This window comes from Protopterus annectens, chromosome 9.part0 (genome assembly GCF_019279795.1).
Source record: "Protopterus annectens isolate FY-2018-M chromosome 9.part0, PAN1.0, whole genome shotgun sequence".
In the NCBI taxonomy this organism is placed as follows: Eukaryota; Metazoa; Chordata; order Ceratodontiformes; family Protopteridae; genus Protopterus; species Protopterus annectens.
Window position 1 is genome coordinate 1,815,842,426 of NC_056743.1, and position 22,928 is coordinate 1,815,865,353.

The 22,928-nt window shown below is 39.6% G+C and overlaps 1 protein-coding gene across 1 annotated transcript in view; it reads left to right on the top strand.

Moving 5' to 3' along the window:
• The window catches only part of COL5A3 (collagen type V alpha 3 chain), a 1,727,233-nt gene that overhangs the window by 677,461 nt on the left and 1,026,844 nt on the right, over positions 1-22,928 (top strand). Inside the window, exon 22 of the mRNA XM_044084684.1 lies at positions 13,550-13,603. Coding sequence (XP_043940619.1) covers positions 13,550-13,603 — 54 coding nt within the window. The remainder of the gene's footprint in view (positions 1-13,549; positions 13,604-22,928) is intronic.

The following is a 22,928-nucleotide window of genomic DNA, read 5'->3' on the forward strand; positions in this document are numbered from 1 at the left end:
GATAAGGAAGTAGAAAGAGTCTAGAAGACTGAAGAATATTAAATTATATCTAACTGAGATATCTTTCCCAAGATTAAACAAGAAACCCGTTGATAGATGCCAGAAAGATTGTTTTCATGATTGGTTCTTACCAACTGGATAATAGCAGTCTGGCTGGTAGTGGATAGTGTTATGGGTAGCAGGCAGTGACTGGACAAAACAAATTTTTTTTTCATTGCACCAGTCTTTACTTTCACAGGCTTTGTAACATTCAGATAACAGGAACTCTGCAGAAGAATGTATAAGCATGGCATAACTTCAGGAAAAAAATAGTTACTTAGCCTGACTTAATCTGAGACTTTAACATTCACTTCCTTTTCTATGCACTACTTTAAAGGAAGACATGGAAATGAAATTGTCACCTTCCATTTTACTGGACCAGACAAAAGAAGTTGTACTGTCCAAAGTCTAGTCCACTTTGGCTATGGTAACAATAGTTATCGTTTACCAAAGAGTTAAATCTAAAATTAATCTTTTTGGAGAAATCCTTTGAGGTTTTTCCATTCTAAATCTTTTAAGGGAGTTTTATTGGACTGGGAAAAGTGAATGTATTTTCCCATCAGACAGTATTAGGCTTTTATCTGAAAGGAGACATTTCGTACCTGAGTTTCTATCTCTTTACTAATTGACAAGGATTCTGCTTTTGGATCATGTGTTCAGCCTAATACTCACATTTGACTCCAGATGTACTAGAGCTGCCCATGCCTCAAGTGCTTGACTATCACCACCTCATGGACAAGGACTCGGACAATTTATAGCTCATATGACCATCCACTCATGCTCAAACTTAGATGTTATGTAGATACGGCAGCTGTGAGTAGACAGTGGATGTGTCATACTTCACCTGAACAAAATATTTCAGTTTGGACAAACGCCAAAGTGTAGTGGCTGTTGTGGTGAGAGTGCAGGCTGGGGTTTTAGGTATCTACTGGGAGGGGTGATTTAGGTTTAGAGTTTGGAAGAGGGTTTTAAATTTAGGGAGCAGGAAATGTGTTTTAGATTTGGGGAGCAGGAAGGGATTTTTAAGGTTAGGCAGTCTGAAAGGAGTTTTAGGGTTAGGAAATTTTTGTGGACTTTGACTAGGGAGTGGGAAGGAAGCTTTAGCTTATGGAAGAAAAAAGGAGTTTTAAGGGTAGGGAGTGGTAAGGAAGCTTTAGAGTTAGTAAGCAATTGTGAATTTTAGGATTAGGGAGCCGAATGAGTGTTTTAGCTTTAAGGAGGGGGGCTTAGGGTTAGGGAGCTAGAGTACTGTTTTAATTTCAATGAGTGAATTGAGACTTTAGGTTTAGGAAGGGCGAGTGAAGTCAAAGGTTTATAGAGAGATTGAGGAATTGGGTTAGACAGTGGGATTTCTATGATCAGGATCAGAGACTGGGTGTGAGTTTTTATGGGTAAAGTTAGGATCTTTTCCCAGTTTTTAATTTTTTTGTTAGTTTTACTGGTATAGTTTTACTGGTAACTAACACATAATCTGGTAAAAGAATATTATTTTTTCTTTAACCCAAATATTTCTGATTTTATTTAGGAAGCTCTTATTCTACATTCATCATTTCTTGAAATATAGGATCATAAAGACAAAGTTCAAACCTAAGATAGAATAGCCTGTTTAATTGGGAAAATGATGTATTAGAATATTTGGGTGCCAGTATAAAGAGTACATGGAAAGAGTTTGTTAAACTAAACTACACTAATTTAATGAACACCATTAGTGAACTAATCAAAAGATGGAATAAAATGTTCTTCACAATGGAGGATAGGCTTGCTTTAATTAAAATGATAATTTTACCTAAAAATTTGTTTTATATGCAGTCATTGATACTACCCCCTTCCAAAACTAGTTTAAAAAATTAGATTCCGTGCTACTTAAATTTTTATGGTTCCCCTTAAAGCATAGGATTGCATATTTCATGGCACATTACAGCTTGGAACAGTAATGAGATAGCATAGATATTTATTCCAAATCAGTTATAGTTAATGTAATATTAAATTGGATCTCACCTACCTATATATCCGGCTGGAATATAATATATGAGATTCATATAACTGATGTCAGAACTACAGAAAATCAATTTAAGGAACAGTATGGAATAAGAAGAGTTCATTGGCTTTTATATGAATTTTGTTTATTTGATAAGAAGTTTGATCATTTTTCTTATGGCATTAATCAAATAATTAATAACTCTAAAAATATAATTGATTGTAATTACAGCATTAAACAATTCCTACTTCTTATATTCCCTATAGCATACTCCCTTGATTATCTAGATTCTTTCATCATCAATGCGATGCAAAAATTAAAGGAAAATAACTTGATTTTCTGGCATCAGTTTATTGAAAATAAGAGTATTACACCACTAAACTCTCTTCTATCTAGTTTTGAAAATAGTCAAGACAGTTATTTATACACTCATTATGACAGTTTATAGAAAACAAAATGAGAGCATCAATCAACCTAGAGACTGAATCTATACCTAATTTGATCCAGCTTTTTATTAGATGTCTTGAAAAGACAGATTAGGTTCATAGGTTCATAGGTTCATACTAGGCTATCTGCCCTAGGGCATTTATAAGCCTACCCAGAGTGTGTTTGGCTTTCACCACCCATTTTAATTAATTTTGCTATGCCCTTTTTCGAGGTTAGCATACTGTGCCTCTGTCTAACAGTGACACAGTAGTGATACCCGGGGTAAACCTACTATCTTCCATCCACTCATCAAGATTCCTCTTGAAGAGAGTCAGTGAGGGACTCTGCCTAACCGGGACTGGGATTTTATTCCAGAGTGAAGGGAGCCTCTGGGTTATGAATCTGTCCCTCCAGCATGTCCTATTTATTTCAGTGCTGAGGTTCAAGTCTCTTGACCGCGTAGCTCGATGGGATTTGGATTTTCTGAGGTGCAGCATGTCCATTAATTCCGAGTTGGACATGGCTTTATACATCAGGCACAGATCGCCTCTGAGCAGGTGGTATGCCACTGAGTAGAGCTGGAGTTTCTTTAACCGGGCAGCATATGGCATCTGTTTGAGCCCTTTGATCCTCTTGGTGAGGTACTTTTGGGGTCTTTCCAGTTGCTGCAGGTGTCTGGTAAGGTACATCCCAAAAGGGGCATTGTACTCTATTATGGGCCTGATGAGGGATGAGTAAAGAGGAATGATGACCTCCCCTGATCTAGATGTGAATCCCTTCATGATTAGGTGGGCTATATAAAATGTTTTTCTAACCACTTTGGTCATGTGGTTGTCAAATGAGAGATTGCTATCAACTTGGGTCCCCAGGTCCCTAATTACTTCTTCCATACTTAATGGATTCACACCTATGTGGTAATTTGTGGGCACTTTGTTTTTGCCAAAGGGGATGACTATACACTTTTTGGCGTTTAGCTTGAGGCCATGGCTCTGGCACCAGTTGTCTGTTTCTATGAGGCCCTTTTGTAGGATGCTTGTGTCGGCTGGAGAGTCGATTATGGTGCCCAGTTTGCAGTCATCTGCGAACTTGGTCAGCCACAGTCCTTCCATGTTAGCCTGTACCTCCAAGAAATATATACCGAACAAGAGAGGTCCCAGGACTGAGCCTTGTGGGATGCTACTTGTAACTGGTCTGTAGTCTGACATGGCTCTATCAATTCTAACCATGTGGGTTCTGTCCTTGAGCCAGTTTACAACCCATCTAGTGACATAAGGGTTTATATTTAAGCTGGTGAGCTTATCTATAATGCCCGTGTGGGGTATTGTATCGAAGGCTTTTGCAAGGTCCAGGTAGGCTGTGTGGACCACCTTCCCCTCGTCAATGGCCTTGGTGATGGTTTCAAAGAAATCAACCAGGTTTAAGAGGCAGGATCTGCCCTTAACAAAGCCGAACTGGGTAGGATCTAGTGTCTGTAGGTCCCCAATATCTTTATTTATGAGATCCATGATGATCCTTTCCATAGCTTTGCAGACCAAGCTAGTCAGGCTTATGGGGCGATAGTTTCCAGGATCTGTTGAGGCACCACCTTTGTGGAGAGGGACCACTGTTGCTGTACATCACTCTTTGGGTACATATCCTGTAGTAAGGCTGAGACTGAACAGTAGTTTTATGTTTGGATTTAGTTCTTCTTGGAGTTCATGTAGGACGCAGCCCGGGACACCGTCTGGTCCCATTGATGCTGTGCTTTTTGCTTTGGAGAGGGCGGCTCTTACCTGAGCATCTGAGATGTCATGGGGGCAGCACTCTGCTGTGATAGATATTTGCCCTTTTGGTGGGGAAGGGGGGGAGAAGTTTGCACTGAACCTGTCAGCTAGGATGTTGGCAATGTCTGTGGGTTCGGTGTATTTTTTATCATTTTGGACTAATTCTGAGCATATCTGTGAATTCCCACCCAGGTTCCTAACATAACTAAAGAAAGCCTTGTGATTATCCTTAGTGTCCTGTGCAATTTTTCTCTCAAAGCTGGCCTTAGATGATTTTATGAGTGCCTGTAGTTTTTTGCTAATACTGATCAGAGTTGCCTTCCCTTTTTGGGATTTTGCTCTATCATGTAGTAGCTTCCTCCTTCTATTGTATAGTTTGTTTATGGCTGGGGTCCACCAGACAGGACGCCTAACTTTGGAGGATTGGGTCTTGGTTTTATTTTGGATTGCATGATCCATGCATTCCTGAATGTGTTCATAGAATGCGTTTATAAAGGATTCTGCGGTCTGGGCTGTATTTTCCACAGGCCCAGGGGCTTTGAAGGATTCCACCTTGGTTTTGAGGAGTGTGAAATTTGCTTTAGAGAAGTTTTTCAGTGTGGTTTTCTGGGCAGGGGCTGGGGTCAGGATGTGAATATCCAGTGAGATTAGTATATGGTCTGATCTTACCAGTGAGGGATACACTTCTGGTCTGGAGCATAGAGTCCCCATGTTTCAAAAATGAAGTATCTCACCTATCTATAAGATGTTAAGAGAAGACACTCTAAAGTTTGACTCAGATTTTTTGAATTACTATGTAAAGATTAATGGAGAACAAATATCTGATGAATCCAAAAACTGTTATTGAAATCTATGTATGGTACCTCTTCATTATATTGGAGATTGTATACATGGAAATTTATGAATAGGAGTTTCTATACTCCACATAAAATAAATCTTATACTCAAAAACAGTGAAAGTAAATGCTGGAAATGTGATGAATTACTAGAGGCCAACTGGGTTCACATGTTCATTGAATGTAGAAATGTTGTTCAATACTGGAAAGGCTTCAGATAGGTTGTAAAGGCTTTATGGTCTGATAACTGTCATATTTCTAACTCACTAATCCTATTCAATGTTCCTATACCTAATGCAATACCTAAATCTCAGATTCAGTTACTCTGGTCAATTCTTGCAATTGCCAGAAAAGTTATTACTTTGAACTGGAAAAGTAAACAAGATTTGATATTTAAAGCATTTATTAATTTAGCAAAAGCTGCTTGTAAACAAGAACTGCAAACCATTTGTTATAGAACTCATAACATTACTCATAAAAAAATAGCATGGCAAAAATTGGAAAAAGTTTTGAACATATATTGATAACTTCTCATGAATAAAATGATTGTTTATCATGGATGAATGTAAACATTGTAAATAGTTTTGTTATTATTTTATTATATTTGTTATATGTACATTTCTGTATGCTTATAAAGAAAACAAAATAAAAATGTTTTTGGAAAAAAAAAATAAAAGACAAAGTTCTGTATGTAAACCTCTGGATGATGAAAGCTGTGTATTTATTCTTAAATATGTTTGATAATCTACATGTTCCAGAGATAGTGCAGTTAATCAAAGGCAACAAAGAGGTACACATACCTTTTCGATTTTACAGACATCCCCTTTATAAGTGGCAGTAGAGAGTCCTCTGAGTTATTATTTTAAGTACTGCATGTGGTGGGGCATCATGATGTCACAAGAGGAATTTGAATATAACAATCAAGTGGGAGTAAAACTTTGAAATATGCTGTCAGATTTCTCAAATGAGATGGCTTCTTGAACTAAATCTATTTCAGAAGAGAATATGCACTTTTTTCTCTATTCTGCAAGGACACCTCAGGATGCAGCTTAGAAAATTGATGTGTTTTCATTTAAATGGAAATATGTGCTTCCTTATATCTTTCTATGGTTTTTCTCCTGATTCAGGGACTGCTTGTAGAAACCAAGTAAAATAAGGCTCACAACATACCAAGTTATTTAATTATTTCCATTTGTTAATCAGAATAGTTTGTCTGAGCAGACACCTGTTTTCAGTGGAGGCCTGAGAAGAAAAGCTCAGGAATAGTACAAGTATTTTATTGCAGTTTTAGTTAAAATATTTTAAGATAGATTAACAAACTGAATAATCCAGTATGTTATTAAAAGGGGCATATGTATGCCATATAATGGATTATTTATTTTATTAATTTCTTAGCTATGTAATTCCACTAGGCACTATTCTCTTTTCAGCTATAACCTGTGAGCACTGTCTAGTTAAGTTACTTGCTTAATCACAGAGTAGATTAATGGGGTCTAAGGGAATAAAGCCTTGGATTATAGGTGAAGCTTGTTAACAGCTCATGGTTTCAAGTCCTCTGCACAAAATTGCCACACTGGATATAGCATTTCTTTCAGCTTGGTACACAACCCTGTCTCAAAACCTGCTGGCACAACAGCAAGGGACAATAATATGCCAAGTCTCCAAACTCTCACATCTGTGCTGGGACGGTTTGACTCTAGTTTCCCATAAGTGTTCTCATTCATAAGGAGTAAGACATATGAAAACATCTCATAAACTATCCACAAAAAATAGTATGAACAGATTTTGCTCCTGCTTGTTGCATTCCACAAATCTTTGAATATTCACTAACATTGGGAGGTATTCGAAATCCTGCTCTTCGTAAGTTCACTGTGGTAATCCACAAATGGTGGCATTTCATAACCTATGAACCTATAAATATTGTGGGAAGAGATAGCCAGGGAATTGTTATGGATAAGATTGTATAGGCCCTAGGGTCGATAGCCTAGTACCAACCTATGAACCTATAAAATAAGGTCATTGGTAAACACACACCTCCTTAAGGCAAAGGGATATCATACTTCAGGCATAAGTGTAAGATTGAGAGTTATTATAGGGATAATGGGTTTTAAACATTGTGTAGTACTATGATTTTTATGGATAAACATGTAAAAGGACCCTGAACTTACACCAGTAAGCACAAATTAGGCAGCAAATTAATAAGCTGTCCGACGGTAAAACATGAATATGTACTACTGTTCTTTGTAAAAGGAGATGCGATTATTGACTTCACTTCAAGAAATGTTTGTTTTATTGTATTTTAGTGCTTGTGCATAAATGGGCAAACTAGTGAAGGGATCATTGCAGGAAATCATTCATTTTGGTGTCAGGGAAGTGCTTATGCATGTATGCACAAGCTACTAAAGAGATATTTTAGGGAAGTGTTTCATTTGGCGTCCGTGAAGTTCTTGTGCATACATGGACAAACTAATTGAAAGGATTGCTGGGGGAAATAGCTCCTTTTTGTGTCATTTGAGTCCTTGTGCATACATGGGCTAAATACTTAAGAGTTCACTGGTGAAAATTATTCATTTTGGTGCCACTCAAGTTCTTGCACATGCTGGGACAAACTATTGAAAAGATCTCTGGGGAAATAGTTCTTTTTTATGTCAGTGCTTGTGCATACATGGTCAAACTATTGAAGAGATTATTGGGGGAGTAGTTCATTTTTGTGTCAGTGCATATGTGATTAAACGGATTCACTTCAGAAGCTCGAATTAACAAAATCTCAAACTGCAAATAACCGAAACCAAAAGATTGAGTTTCAGAAACTCGAACTTCTGAAGCGAAACCAACAACAAAAAAAAAAGACAAACTTTGCTTTTGCAGGGGGGCTTCACCCCCCCTGCACACCCCGGATGGGGGGCTGTGCCCCCCCACACCCCCCCTACTTAAATATAACAACTCCAAGATCACGCTACAGTGGGGAAATGGGAAATCTCCCGTATTGCACTGTATGAGGAAGTGCAAAATGGGAGATTTCTCATTTCCTGTCAACACCGCAAAAAAAATAAAACATTACGTACAACAATCCTTGCCTCTGTGCGCACGCAATATATTAAGGTAAGTAAATTCTTATTTTTAAACACTACACATATTCGATTTACTGAAATCTCGATCATATGGTCTCAACCATATGAAATTCGATATTTCAGTAATTCGATTATGTGAAATGTTCCCGTGATTAAACAGGTCTATATTATAACATCGAAGTTGCAAAACTTCGAATGTTATAATATTGAACCCACTACATCGAAGGCTGAAAATAGTGAAGCCATGGAACATCTAATTCTTATCTAGGGCAAGATTTCGGTGGGCTGTTCTGTGGCTTCTCTATTTCCTCCACTGTGGTGCGATAGTTACGGACCTTAGGGTGAGGGTGCGGGTTACGGTAAGTGGATAGGTAGGAATGTATGCATGGTTTAGTGTAGGGTTAGAAGTAGGGTTTTGGTAAGTGTATGTGTGTGTATTAGTTAGTTTGTTTGTGTATAGTTTCTTAGGGTAAGTGTGCGATAGTTACGGATGTTAGGATTAGAGTGCGGGTTAAGGTTAGTGGATAGATAGGAATGTATGTATGGTTTAGTGTATGGTTAGAATTAGGGTTTTATAAAGTGTATGTGTGTGGATTATTTATTTTGGTGTGCTTGTGTTGTGTGTATGTTTCTCGGAACAGCAAATTTTTTCCCTGGGGAAAAAAATTGCTATTCTGAGTGTCCGATGTTATCTCATTTCAAAATTCCAAGTTCGAGCTTATTGTGTTCGATATTTTGGAATTTCGATTATATGATATAGACCTGATTAAACTGCTGAAGTGATCACGGGGAAAATTATTTATTTATGTGTCAGTGAAGTGCTTGTTCATGTTTTGACATCCTACTAAAATGCTTAGTGGAAAAAATAATTTATTTTAGTATTATTTTAGTGCTTCTGCATACATGGTCAAAGTACTGAAGTGACTGCTGGGGATAAAAGTATGTGTTATTTGTAAAATATGATATATTTCTCTGTTATATGTAAGCTTGCTTATGTGTATGTCAACATTTTCTTGTATTTTTTTGAGCTTTTAATTGGTGTTATTAATTGTTTGAACATACATGGTCAGACTGCTGAAATGATCGCTGTGGAAAATATTTTATTTTGTGGCATTTTAGTGCTCAAGCATATGTAGACAAACTACTGAAGAGATTGCCGGGGAAAATAATTTATTTTGGTGATGTTTTAGTGCTTGTGCAAACTTAGACAAAATACTGAAGGGATTGCTGGGGAAATTGATTCATTGTGGTGTCATTTTAGTGGCTGTACTTGGACAAACTACTGAAAGGATTGCTGGGGAAAATGATTCATTTCTGTGTCAGTGAACTGGTTGTGCATGCATGGTCAAACTATTGAAGAGATGGTTATGGATATTGGTGGTATTAAGTGCTTGTGCATACATTGTCAAACTACTGAAGTGATCACTGGGAAAAATAATTTACTTTGTTGTAATCTAAGTACTTGTGTATGCATGGTCAAAGTACTGATGTGGTTGCTGGGGACATTGGTGTTATTAATTGCTTGTGCATATATGGTCAGACTACTGAAATGATCTCTAGGAAAAATAATTTATTTTGTGTTTTAGTGCTTGTGCATAATTGGACAAACTACTGAAGAGAGTGCTGGGGATAATAATTAATTGTAGTGTCATTTAAGTGCTTGTGCATATGTGGAAAAATACTGATGCGATTGCTTGGGGAAATAGTTCATTTTTGTGTCAGTGAAGTGCTTGTGCATACATGAACACACTACTGAAGGGATCGCTTAATAGTTTATTTCTGTGTTAGTGAAGTACTTATGCATACATGGTCAAACTACTGAAGTGATCACTGGGAACATTGGTATTATTAAGTGTGCGTGCATATATGACCAAACTACCAAAGTGATCACTGGGGAAAATTATTTTGGTGTAAGTTTAATGGTTGTGCATATACAGTCAAAGTACTGAAGTGATCGCTGGGAAAAACAATTCATTTTTGTGTCATTTTAGTGTTTGTGCATACTGGGAAAAAATACTGAAAGAATCACTGGAGTTAAGTTTATGGACTGCAAAGCAAATATTAGATGAGCATCAACTCTTTTAGCAATGGATGTGTGCATGGTGCAGATATTGCACTATGACTTGCAAACCACTTCATTAGCGTATGCTTCTTTACAAAATTTCTGATTTACATCTCATTATAAAAACGCCTAGCACCTAGCTGACATATTCTAACTCCTTTCCCTTACCCACTTCCAACCTCCTCTTTAAAACTCCCACAGATGCACTATATATTATCACACGTTACTTGTAACTGCCTAGTACCTGGCTGACATATTCCAACTCCTTTCCCCTACCCACTGTCCAACCTCCTCTTTAAAAACTCGCACAGATGCACTATATATTATCACGTTACTTGTAACTGCCTAGCACCTGGCTGACATATTCTAACTCCTTTCCCCTACCCACTGTCCAACCTCTTTAAAACTCCCACAGATGCACTATATATTATCACACGTTACTTGTAACTGCCTAGCACCTGGCTGACATATTTTAACCCCTTTCCCCTACCCACTATCTAACCTCTTTAAAACTCCCACAGATGCACTATATATTATCACACGTTACATGTAACTACCTAGCACCTGGCTGACATATTCTAACTCCTTTCCCCTACCCACTATCTAACCTCTTTAAAACTCCCACAGATGCACTATATATTACCACACGTTACATGTAACTACCTAGCACCTGGCTGACATATTCTAACTCCTTTCCCCTACCCACTATCTAACCTCTTTAAAACTCTCACAGATGCACTATATATTACCACACATTACATGTAACTACCTAGCACCTGGCTGACATATTCTAACTCCTTTCCCCTACCCACTGTCCAACCTCTTTAAAACTCCCACAGATGCACTATGTATTATCACACGTTACTTAACAACTCACTGTCGCCTACTCCCCACTGCCCCATCTATACCCACTAACTCTCCCCTAGACTAAGTTGAAAAACATTCCCTTAAAATGTCACTGCACCTCATATGAACTTGTCTATATTCTCCTCCTTTTTTAGTTTTCCTTTCTTGTCTTACCTTCGGTACATCTTCAAGATTATCTCTACTAAGCATACTGTATGAACAGCCATCATATGTTACTATCTGCTATACTTATAATTGTATGTCTAGACCACTATGCTTATGTAAATATCTTATGCCATCATTATTATCTGCTATATTTTTATAACTGAATGTGTAAATATCTTATGTATAGTACATTAGCAATTGTTCTGGAGCTTTTCTCCCCGGGCCTCCGCTGAAAACGGACAACTCTGTCCAGTCGGACCTTCTTGGTAAACAGATGTAAAATAAAATAAAATAAATAAATAAATTATACTTAAGGTATTGTGCATTATCATAAATGGTCTCTGTAAAGTATGCCTTACCTATGCCCACTCTCAAACATTATGGATACCTCTACCGCATTCATGCAAACAACTATGAATGCAACCCTTCATATCAGTGTCTACTCTATTGTTCTATTGAAGTCAATGTGCTTGCCATTTTTGGCTTGTGTGATTGTGTTCACATACTTCCTGATTCTTTTCTTAAAATGATTTGCGTTTGAGTAGCATTAGATGACTTGTTTAACTTGTCTGGGGTGTTAATTTTTTAACTGATGAACTGGTTTGGAATTCTTTGAGCCATATCCTGAAGCAGGTATCAGCAGACATCAGCAGTATGTGTTGGAACATATAATTTCTTTTCTAGTTGCAACTGCTGCAAGGATTTTTGGGTTACAAAATGTTATACATACACACACACACACACACACACACACACACACACACACACACACACACACACATATTGAAAATCATAGGAAGTTAAAGGAAAAAGTCCAGCCTTGACCATAATTGGCTTTGCTGCCACATATTCCTATGATTTTATAACCGGTTATAGAGTTGCAGCATCATGGGTAATATACTACTGTCCTGACATTTGACCAAATTCAACAAATGGTAAATTTAGTGTACTGAATTCATGCAAACAATATACAAACAACAATCAATATTATCTTTAAACTTCATACTGTATTTTATTATGATAAAACAAAGCTGTTGTTTCGCTAAGTGTTTCTAAGGCTAGCTTAAATCATTCTGTACACCTTTAACGCATTTCCCCTAACAAGAGAATAAAGGGGAGACAGTACAGCATAAAGTGCATGACCTGCTCATGTACTAGTTTGAGAGAACTGCACATAACAAAAATGATTAGCGATTTGTTTCTTTTATGAAAAAAAAAAGAAAGACTGGACATCTCTAAGGAATCTCTTACTAAGTGGTTGGATAACTAATTACCTAGTGATCTGTTTTGTTATGACTCAATTCATGCGCAGTGAAAGGACAAGCTGTTGATTACAAATTTTGTCTGCATCTGATATTAGTAAAAATATAGCGGATATATTTATATATTCAGAAAGAGAAGTGCACGCACACAAGAGAACACACACACGCATGCACTCAAGCACACACACGCACGTACTCGCGCGCACACACACACACACACACACACACACACACACACACACACACACACACACACACACACACACACACACACACACACACAAATGTGTGCGCACACACAGGCACTTACATATGCTCATACACGTTATTTCCTTGTTAACTGTACTTATCCTGATACATAGAAGTCTGTTTTTCACAAGTTTCAGGGACTGTTCTTATAACTAGCATACTTATATGGCATTGTTTTATTTAAATTGCCTGGAGAGGATGATGTAAATTAATCAGCTTTACAAAAAGAAAAAGCCATAGAAAGACTAATATAAGAATATTTTAACTGGATATATTTCTAGTACTGAACATAAAGAGAGCAAATTTACAGTTTTCTATAAAGAAGTGAAATTAACACACTCAACCATTGTGAAGATTTAGCAAAGCCACTGGATTAATTTCACTAATTAAGCTGACCATCTCCTGTTGCATTGTTTTCATGTTCTGATGGAAAATGGCCACCTATTTGTCAGATTACTGGTAACAAAATGTGGCACAAAAACGATTTGCTGCAGCAAGAAGCAGGTTATGTTTGGGAGGGTCTCATGTTGCGCCAGTTTGAGGCTATAACTAAAAGATAGGATTGCTGATTTTATTAATTTTCACTGTAGTTCCTCCATGACTTATGGCCAGGCACTTAACCTTGTCTTCCTTCCTCTCTCTTCTTAGCTGTAAACGTATGTGGAGATGGGACAGCTCATCCTTCTTGTTAAAAATAAGTGCAACGTTATTTAATGCCATATAAATATTCTGCAGATTTCCTAAAATGGAATTAAACTTGCTGATAATAACCAGCATGACTGTATGCCTACTGATATGCATTTTATTAACTTTCTCCACATTAATTACTGACACAATATTCTTCTCTACCTAGGGTATTCCAGGTGAGCCTGGACATACAGGACAGCAAGGGAATCCAGGACCTCAGGTAAGACTTTTGAATGAATAATGGATTTCTACAGCATTGCTTACTGATACCACTTTGGGTCTGGTTCTACTATATCACTGAGTATGTGTACATGGGATGGGCACTGCTGAATTGTGGTGAATATTCAGCTTATCATGGAGTATGTGTACATGGGATGGGTACTGTTGATTTCTGTTGAATCTGCCAGCTTATCACAGAGTATGTGTGCATGGGATGGGCACTGCTGATTTGTGTTGAATCTGTCAGCTTATTACGGAGTATGTGTGCATGGGATGGGTACTACTGATCTGTGTTGAATATGCCAGCTTATCACAAAGTATGTATGCATGGGATGGGTACTGCTGATTTGTGTTGAATCTGCCAGTTTATCACAGAGTATGTGTGCATGGGATGGGTCCTGCTGATTTGTGTTGAATATTCAGTTTATCATGGAGCATGTGTACATGGGATGGGCACTGCTGATTTGTGTTGAATCTGCCAGTTTATCATGGAGTATGTGTGCATGGGATGGTTTCTGCTGATTTGTGTTGAATCTGCCAGTTTATCACGGAGTATGTATACATGGGATGGGTACTGCTGATTTGTGTTGAATCTGCCAGATTATCATGCAGTATGTGTACATGAGATGGGCACTGCTGATTTGTGTTGAATCTGCCAGCTTATCACAGAGTATGTGTACATGGGATGGGTACTGCTGATTTGTGTAGAATCTGCCAGATTATCATGGAGTATGTGTACATGGGATGGGCACTGCTGATTTGTGTTGAATCTGCCAGCTTATTACGGAGTATGTGTGCATAGGATGGGTACTACTGATCTGTGTTGAATATGCCAGCTTATCACAAAGTATGCATGCATGGGATGGGTACTGCTGATTTGTGTTGAATCTGCCAGTTTATCACAGAGTATGTGTGCATGGGATGGGTCCTGCTGATTTGTGTTGAATATTCAGTTTATCATGGAGCATGTGTACATGGGATGGGCACTGCTGATTTGTGTTGAATCTGCCAGTTTATCATGGAGTATGTGTGCATGGGGTGGTTACTGCTGATTTGTGTTGAATCTGCTAGTTTATCACAGAGTATGTATACATGGGATGGGTACTGCTGATTTGTGTTGAATCTGCCAGATTATCACGCAGGATGTGTGCATGGGATGGACACTGCTGATTTGTGTTGAATCTGCCAGCTTATCACAGAGTATGTGTACATGGGATGGGTACTGCTGATTTGTGTTGAATCTGCCAGATTATCATGGAGTATGTGTACATGGGATGGGTACTGCTGATTTGTGTTGAATCTACCAGATTATCATGGAGTATGTGTACATGTGTTGGGCACTTCTGATTTGTGCTGAATCTGCCAGCTTATCACAGAGTATGTGTACATGGGATGGGTACTGCTGATTTGTGTTGAATCTGCCAGCTTATCACGGAGTATGCGTACATGGGATGGGCACTGCTGATTTGTGTTGAATCTGCCAGTTTATCACGGAGTATGTGTGCATGGGATGGTTACTGCTGATTTGTGTTGAATCTGCCAGTTTATCACAGAGTATGTATACATGGGATGGGTACTGCTGATTTGTGTTGAATCTGCCAGATTATCATGCAGTATGTGTACATGGGATGGACACTGCTGATTTGTGTTGAATCTGCCAGCTTATCACAGAGTATGTGTACATGGGATGGGTACTGCTGATTTGTGTTGAACCTGCCAGATTATCATTGAGTATGTGTACATGGGATGGGTACTGCTGATTTGTGTTGAATCTGGCAGTTTATCACGGAGTATGTGTGCATGAGATAGGCACTGCTGATTTGTGTTGAATCTGCCCGTTTATCATGGAGTATGTGTACATGGGATGGGTACTGCTGATTTGTGTTGAATCTGACAGATTATCATGGAATATGTGTGCATGGGATGGGCACTGCTGATTTGTGTTAAATCTGCCAGTTTATCACAGAGTAAGTGTACATGGGATGGTTACTGCTGATTTGTGTTGAATTTGCCAGATTATCATGGAGTATGTGTCCATGGGTTGGGTACTGCTGATTTGTGTTGAATCTGACAGATTATCATGGAGTATGTGTGCATGGGATGGGTACTGCTGATTTGTGCTGAATCTGACAGATTATCATGGAGTACGTGTGCATGGGATGGGTACTGTTGATTTATGTTGAACCTGCCAGATTATCATGGAGTATGTTTACATGGGATGGGTACTGCTGATTTGTGTTGAATCTGCCAGTTTATCACAGAGTATGTGTGCATGAGATGGGCACTGCTGATTTGTGTTGAATATTCAGTTTATCATGGAGCATGTGTACATGGGATAGGCACTGCTGATTTGTGCTGAATCTACCAGTTTATCACAGAGTATGTGTGCATGGGATGGTTACTGCTGATTTGTGTTGAATCTGCCAGTTTATCAGGGAGTATGTATACATGGGATTGGTAGTGCTGATTTGTGTTGAATCTGCCAGATTATCATGCAGTATTTGTACATAGGGTGGGGACTGCTGATTTGTGTTGAATCTGCCAGCTTATCACAGAGTATGTGTACATGGGATGGGTACTGCTGATCTGTGTTGAATCTGCCAGATTATCATGGAGTATGTGTACATGGGATGGGTACTGCTGATTTGTGTTGAATCTGCCAGATTATCATGGAGTATGTGTACATGGGATGGTCACTGCTGATTTGGGCTGAATCTGCCAGCTTATCACAGAGTATGTGTACATGGGATGGGCACTGCTGATTTGTGTTGAATCTTCCAGTTTATCACAGAGTATGTGTGCATGGGATGGTTACTGCTGATTTGTGTTGAATCTGCCAGATTATCATGGAGTCTGTGTACATGGGATGGGTTCTGCTGATTTGTGTTGAATCTGCCAAATTATCATGGAGTATGTGTACATGGGATGGGCACTGCTGACTTGTGTTGAATCTGCCAGTTTATCATTCAGTATTTGTACATGGGATGGGCACTGCTGATCTGTGTTGAATCTGACAGCTTATCACAGAGTATGTGTACATGCGATGGGTACTGCTGATTTGTGTTGAATTTGCCAGATTATCATGGAGTCTGTGTACATGGGATGGGTTCTGCTGATTTGTGTTGAATCTGCCAGATTATCATGGAGTATGTGTACATGGGATGGGCACTGCTGATTTGTGTTGAATCTGCCAGTTTATCATGCAGTATTTGTACATGGGATGGGCACTGCTGATCTGTGTTGAATCTGCCAGTTTATCACAGAGTATGTGTACATGGGATAGGCACTGCTGATTTGTGTTGAATCTGTCAGCTTATCACAGAGTATGTGTACATGGGATGGGTACTGCTGATCTGTGTTGAATCTGCCAGATTATCATGGAGTATGTGTACATGGGATGGGTACTGCTGATTTGTGTTGAATCTGCCAGATTATCATGGAGTATGTGTACATGGGATGGTCACTGCTGATTTGTGCTGAATCTGCCAGCTTATCACAGAGTATGTGTACATGGGATGGGCACTGCTGATTTGTGTTGAATCTTCCAGTTTATCACAGAGTATGTGTGCATGGGATGGTTACTGCTGATTTGTGTTGAATCTGCCAGATTATCATGGAGTCTGTGTACATGGGATGGGTTTTGCTGATTTGTGTTGAATCTGCCAGATTATCATGGAGTATGTGTACATGGGATGGGCACTGCTGATTTGTGTTGAATCTGCCAGTTTATCATGCAGTATTTGTACATGGGATGGGCACTGCTGATCTGTGTTGAATCTGACAGCTTATCACAGAGTATGTGTACATGCGATGGGTACTGCTGATTTGTGTTGAATTTGCCAGATTATCATGGAGTCTGTGTACATGGGATGGGTTCTGCTGATTTGTGTTGAATCTGCCAGATTATCATGGAGTATGTGTACATGGGATGGGCACTGCTGATTTGTGTTGAATCTGCCAGATTATCACGGAGTATGTGTACATGGGATGGGTACTGCTGATTTGTGTTGAATCTGCCAGATTATCATGGAGTATGTGTGCTTGGGGTGGGTACTGCTGATTTGTGTTGAATCTGCTAGTTTATCATGGAGTATGTGTACATAGGATGGGTACTGCTGATTTGTGTTGAATCTGACAGATTAGTATGGAGTATGTGTACATGGGATGAGTACTGCTGATTTGTGTTGAATCTGACAGATTATCATGGAGAATGTTTGCATGGGATGGGTACTGCTGATTTGTCTTGAATTTGCCAGATTATCACAAAGTATGTGTACATGGGATGGGTACTGCTGATTTGTGTTGAATCTGCCAGTTTATCACTGAGTATGTGTGCATGAGATGGGTAGTGCTGATTTGTGTTGAATATGCCATCTTATCACTGAGTATGTGTATGAGAGATGAGATGGGTACTGCTGATTTGTGTTGAATGTGCCAGATTATCATGGAGTATGTGTGCATGGGATGGGTGCTGCTGATTTGTGTTGAATCTGCCGGTTTATCACGGAGTATGTGTACATGGGATGGGTATTGCTGATTTGTGTTGAATCTGCCAGATTATCATGGAGTATGGGTATATGGGACGGTACTGCTGATTTGTGTTGAATCTGACAGATTATCATGGAGTATGTGTGCATGGGATGGGTACTGCTGATTTGTGTTGAATCTGACAGATTATCATGGAGTATGTGTGCAGGGATGGGTACTGCTGATTTGTGTTGAATCTGACAGATTATCATGGAGTATATGTGCATGGGATGGGTACTGCTGATTTGTGTTGAATCTGCCAGTTTATCACAGAGTATGTGTGCATGAGATGGGCACTGCTGATTTGTGTTGAATATTCAGTTTATCATGGAGCATGTGTACATGGGATAGGCACTGCTGATTTGTGCTGAATCTACCAGTTTATCACGGAGTATGTGTGCATGGGATGGTTACTGCTGATTTGTGTTGAATCTGACAGATTATCATGGAGTATGTGTGCATGGGATGGGTACTGCTGATTTGTGTTGAATCTGCTAGTTTATCATGGAATATGTGTACATAGGATGGGTACTGCTGATTTGTGTTGAATCTGACAGATTAGTATGGAGTATGTGTACATGGGATGGGTTCTGCTGATTTGTGTTGAATCTGCCAAATTATCATGGAGTATGTGTACATGGGATGGGCACTGCTGACTTGTGTTGAATCTGCCAGTTTATCATTCAGTATTTGTACATGGGATGGGCACTGCTGATCTGTGTTGAATCTGACAGCTTATCACAGAGTATGTGTACATGCGATGGGTACTGCTGATTTGTGTTGAATTTGCCAGATTATCATGGAGTCTGTGTACATGGGATGGGTTCTGCTGATTTGTGTTGAATCTGCCAGATTATCATGGAGTATGTGTACATGGGATGGGCACTGCTGATTTGTGTTGAATCTGCCAGTTTATCATGCAGTATTTGTACATGGGATGGGCACTGCTGATCTGTGTTGAATCTGCCAGCTTATTACAGAGTATGTGTACATGGGATAGGCACTGCTGATTTGTGTTGAATCTGTCAGCTTATCACAGAGTATGTGTACATGGGATGGGTACTGCTGATCTGTGTTGAATCTGCCAGATTATCATGGAGTATGTGTACATGGGATGGGTACTGCTGATTTGTGTTGAATCTGCCAGATTATCATGGAGTATGTGTACATGGGATGGTCACTGCTGATTTGTGCTGAATCTGCCAGTTTATCACAGAGTATGTGTACATGGGATGGGCACTGCTGATTTGTGTTGAATCTTCCAGTTTATCACAGAGTATGTGTGCATGGGATGGTTACTGCTGATTTGTGTTGAATCTGCCAGATTATCATGGAGTCTGTGTACATGGGATGGGTTTTGCTGATTTGTGTTGAATCTGCCAGATTATCATGGAGTATGTGTACATGGGATGGGCACTGCTGATTTGTGTTGAATCTGCCAGTTTATCATGCAGTATTTGTACATGGGATGGGCACTGCTGATCTGTGTTGAATCTGACAGCTTATCACAGAGTATGTGTACATGCGATGGGTACTGCTGATTTGTGTTGAATTTGCCAGATTATCATGGAGTCTGTGTACATGGGATGGGTTCTGCTGATTTGTGTTGAATCTGCCAGATTATCATGGAGTATGTGTACATGGGATGGGCACTGCTGATTTGTGTTGAATCTGCCAGTTTATCATGGAGTATGTGTACATGGGATGGGCACTGCTGATTTGTGTTGAATCTGCCAGTTTATCATGCAGTATTTGTACATGGGATGGGCACTGCTGATCTGTGTTGAATCTGACAGCTTATCACAGAGTATGTGTACATGCGATGGGTACTGCTGATTTGTGTTGAATTTGCCAGATTATCATGGAGTCTGTGTACATGGGATGGGTTCTGCTGATTTGTGTTGAATCTGCCAGATTATCATGGAGTATGTGTACATGGGAAGGGCACTGCTGATTTGTGTTGAATCTGCTAGTTTATCATGGAGTATGTGTACATGGGATGGGTACTGCTGATTTGTGTTGAATCTGCCAGATTATCATGGAGTGTGTGTACATGGGATGGGTACTGCTGATCTGTGTTGAATCTGCCAGATTATCACGGAGTATGTGTACATGGGATGGGTACTGCTGATTTGTGTTGAATCTGCCAGATTATCATGGAGTATGTGTACATGGGATGAGTACTGCTGATTTGTGTTGAATCTGACAGATTATCATGGAGTATGTGTGCAGGGATGGGTACTGCTGATTTGTGTTGAATCTGACAGATTATCATGGAGTATATGTGCATGGGATGGGTACTGCTGATTTGTGTTGAATCTGCCAGTTTATCACAGAGTATGTGTGCATGAGATGGGCACTGCTGATTTGTGTTGAATATTCAGTTTATCATGGAGCATGTGTACATGGGATAGGCACTGCTGATTTGTGCTGAATCTACCAGTTTATCACGGAGTATGTGTGCATGGGATGGTTACTGCTGATTTGTGTTGAATCTGACAGATTATCATGGAGTATGTGTGCATGGGATGGGTACTGCTGATTTGTGTTGAATCTGCTAGTTTATCATGGAATATGTGTACATAGGATGGGTACTGCTGATTTGTGTTGAATCTGACAGATTAGTATGGAGTATGTGTACATGGGATGGGTTCTGCTGATTTGTGTTGAATCTGCCAAATTATCATGGAGTATGTGTACATGGGATGGGCACTGCTGACTTGTGTTGAATCTGCCAGTTTATCATTCAGTATTTGTACATGGGATGGGCACTGCTGATCTGTGTTGAATCTGACAGCTTATCACAGAGTATGTGTACATGCGATGGGTACTGCTGATTTGTGTTGAATTTGCCAGATTATCATGGAGTCTGTGTACATGGGATGGGTTCTGCTGATTTGTGTTGAATCTGCCAGATTATCATGGAGTATGTGTACATGGGATGGGCACTGCTGATTTGTGTTGAATCTGCCAGTTTATCATGCAGTATTTGTACATGGGATGGGCACTGCTGATCTGTGTTGAATCTGCCAGCTTATCACAGAGTATGTGTACATGGGATAGGCACTGCTGATTTGTGTTGAATCTGTCAGCTTATCACAGAGTATGTGTACATGGGATGGGTACTGCTGATCTGTGTTGAATCTGCCAGATTATCATGGAGTATGTGTACATGGGATGGGTACTGCTGATTTGTGTTGAATCTGCCAGATTATCATGGAGTATGTGTACATGGGATGGTCACTGCTGATTTGTGCTGAATCTGCCAGCTTATCACAGAGTATGTGTACATGGGATGGGCACTGCTGATTTGTGTTGAATCTTCCAGTTTATCACAGAGTATGTGTGCATGGGATGGTTACTGCTGATTTGTGTTGAATCTGCCAGATTATCATGGAGTCTGTGTACATGGGATGGGTTTTGCTGATTTGTGTTGAATCTGCCAGATTATCATGGAGTATGTGTACATGGGATGGGCACTGCTGATTTGTGTTGAATCTGCCAGTTTATCATGCAGTATTTGTACATGGGATGGGCACTGCTGATCTGTGTTGAATCTGACAGCTTATCACAGAGTATGTGTACATGCGATGGGTACTGCTGATTTGTGTTGAATTTGCCAGATTATCATGGAGTCTGTGTACATGGGATGGGTTCTGCTGATTTGTGTTGAATCTGCCAGATTATCATGGAGTATGTGTACATGGGATGGGCACTGCTGATTTGTGTTGAATCTGCCAGTTTATCATGGAGTATGTGTACATGGGATGGGCACTGCTGATTTGTGTTGAATCTGCCAGTTTATCATGCAGTATTTGTACATGGGATGGGCACTGCTGATCTGTGTTGAATCTGACAGCTTATCACAGAGTATGTGTACATGCGATGGGTACTGCTGATTTGTGTTGAATTTGCCAGATTATCATGGAGTCTGTGTACATGGGATGGGTTCTGCTGATTTGTGTTGAATCTGCCAGATTATCATGGAGTGTGTGTACATGGGATGGGTACTGCTGATCTGTGTTGAATCTGCCAGATTATCACGGAGTATGTGTACATGGGATGGGTACTGCTGATTTGTGTTGAATCTGCCAGATTATCATGGAGTATGTGTGCTTGGGGTGGGTACTGCTGATTTGTGTTGAATCTGCTAGTTTATCATGGAGTATGTGTACATAGGATGGGTACTGCTGATTTGTGTTGAATCTGACAGATTAGTATGGAGTATGTGTACATGGGATGAGTACTGCTGATTTGTGTTGAATCTGACAGATTATCATGGAGAATGTTTGCATGGGATGGGTACTGCTGATTTGTCTTGAATTTGTCAGATTATCACAAAGTATGTGTACATGGGATGGGTACTGCTGATTTGTGTTGAATCTGCCAGTTTATCACTGAGTATGTGTGCATGAGATGGGTAGTGCTGATTTGTGTTGAATATGCCATCTTATCACTGAGTATGTGTATATGAGATGAGATGGGTACTGCTGATTTGTGTTGAATGTGCCAGATTATCATGGAGTATGTGTGCATGGGATGGGTGCTGCTGATTTGTGTTGAATCTGCCGGTTTATCACGGAGTATGTGTACATGGGATGGGTATTGCTGATTTGTGTTGAATCTGCCAGATTATCATGGAGTATGGGTATATGGGACGGGTACTGCTGATTTGTGTTGAATCTGACAGATTATCATGGAGTATGTGTGCATGGGATGGGTACTGCTGATTTGTGTTGAATCTGACAGATTATCATGGAGTATGTGTGCAGGGATGGGTACTGCTGATTTGTGTTGAA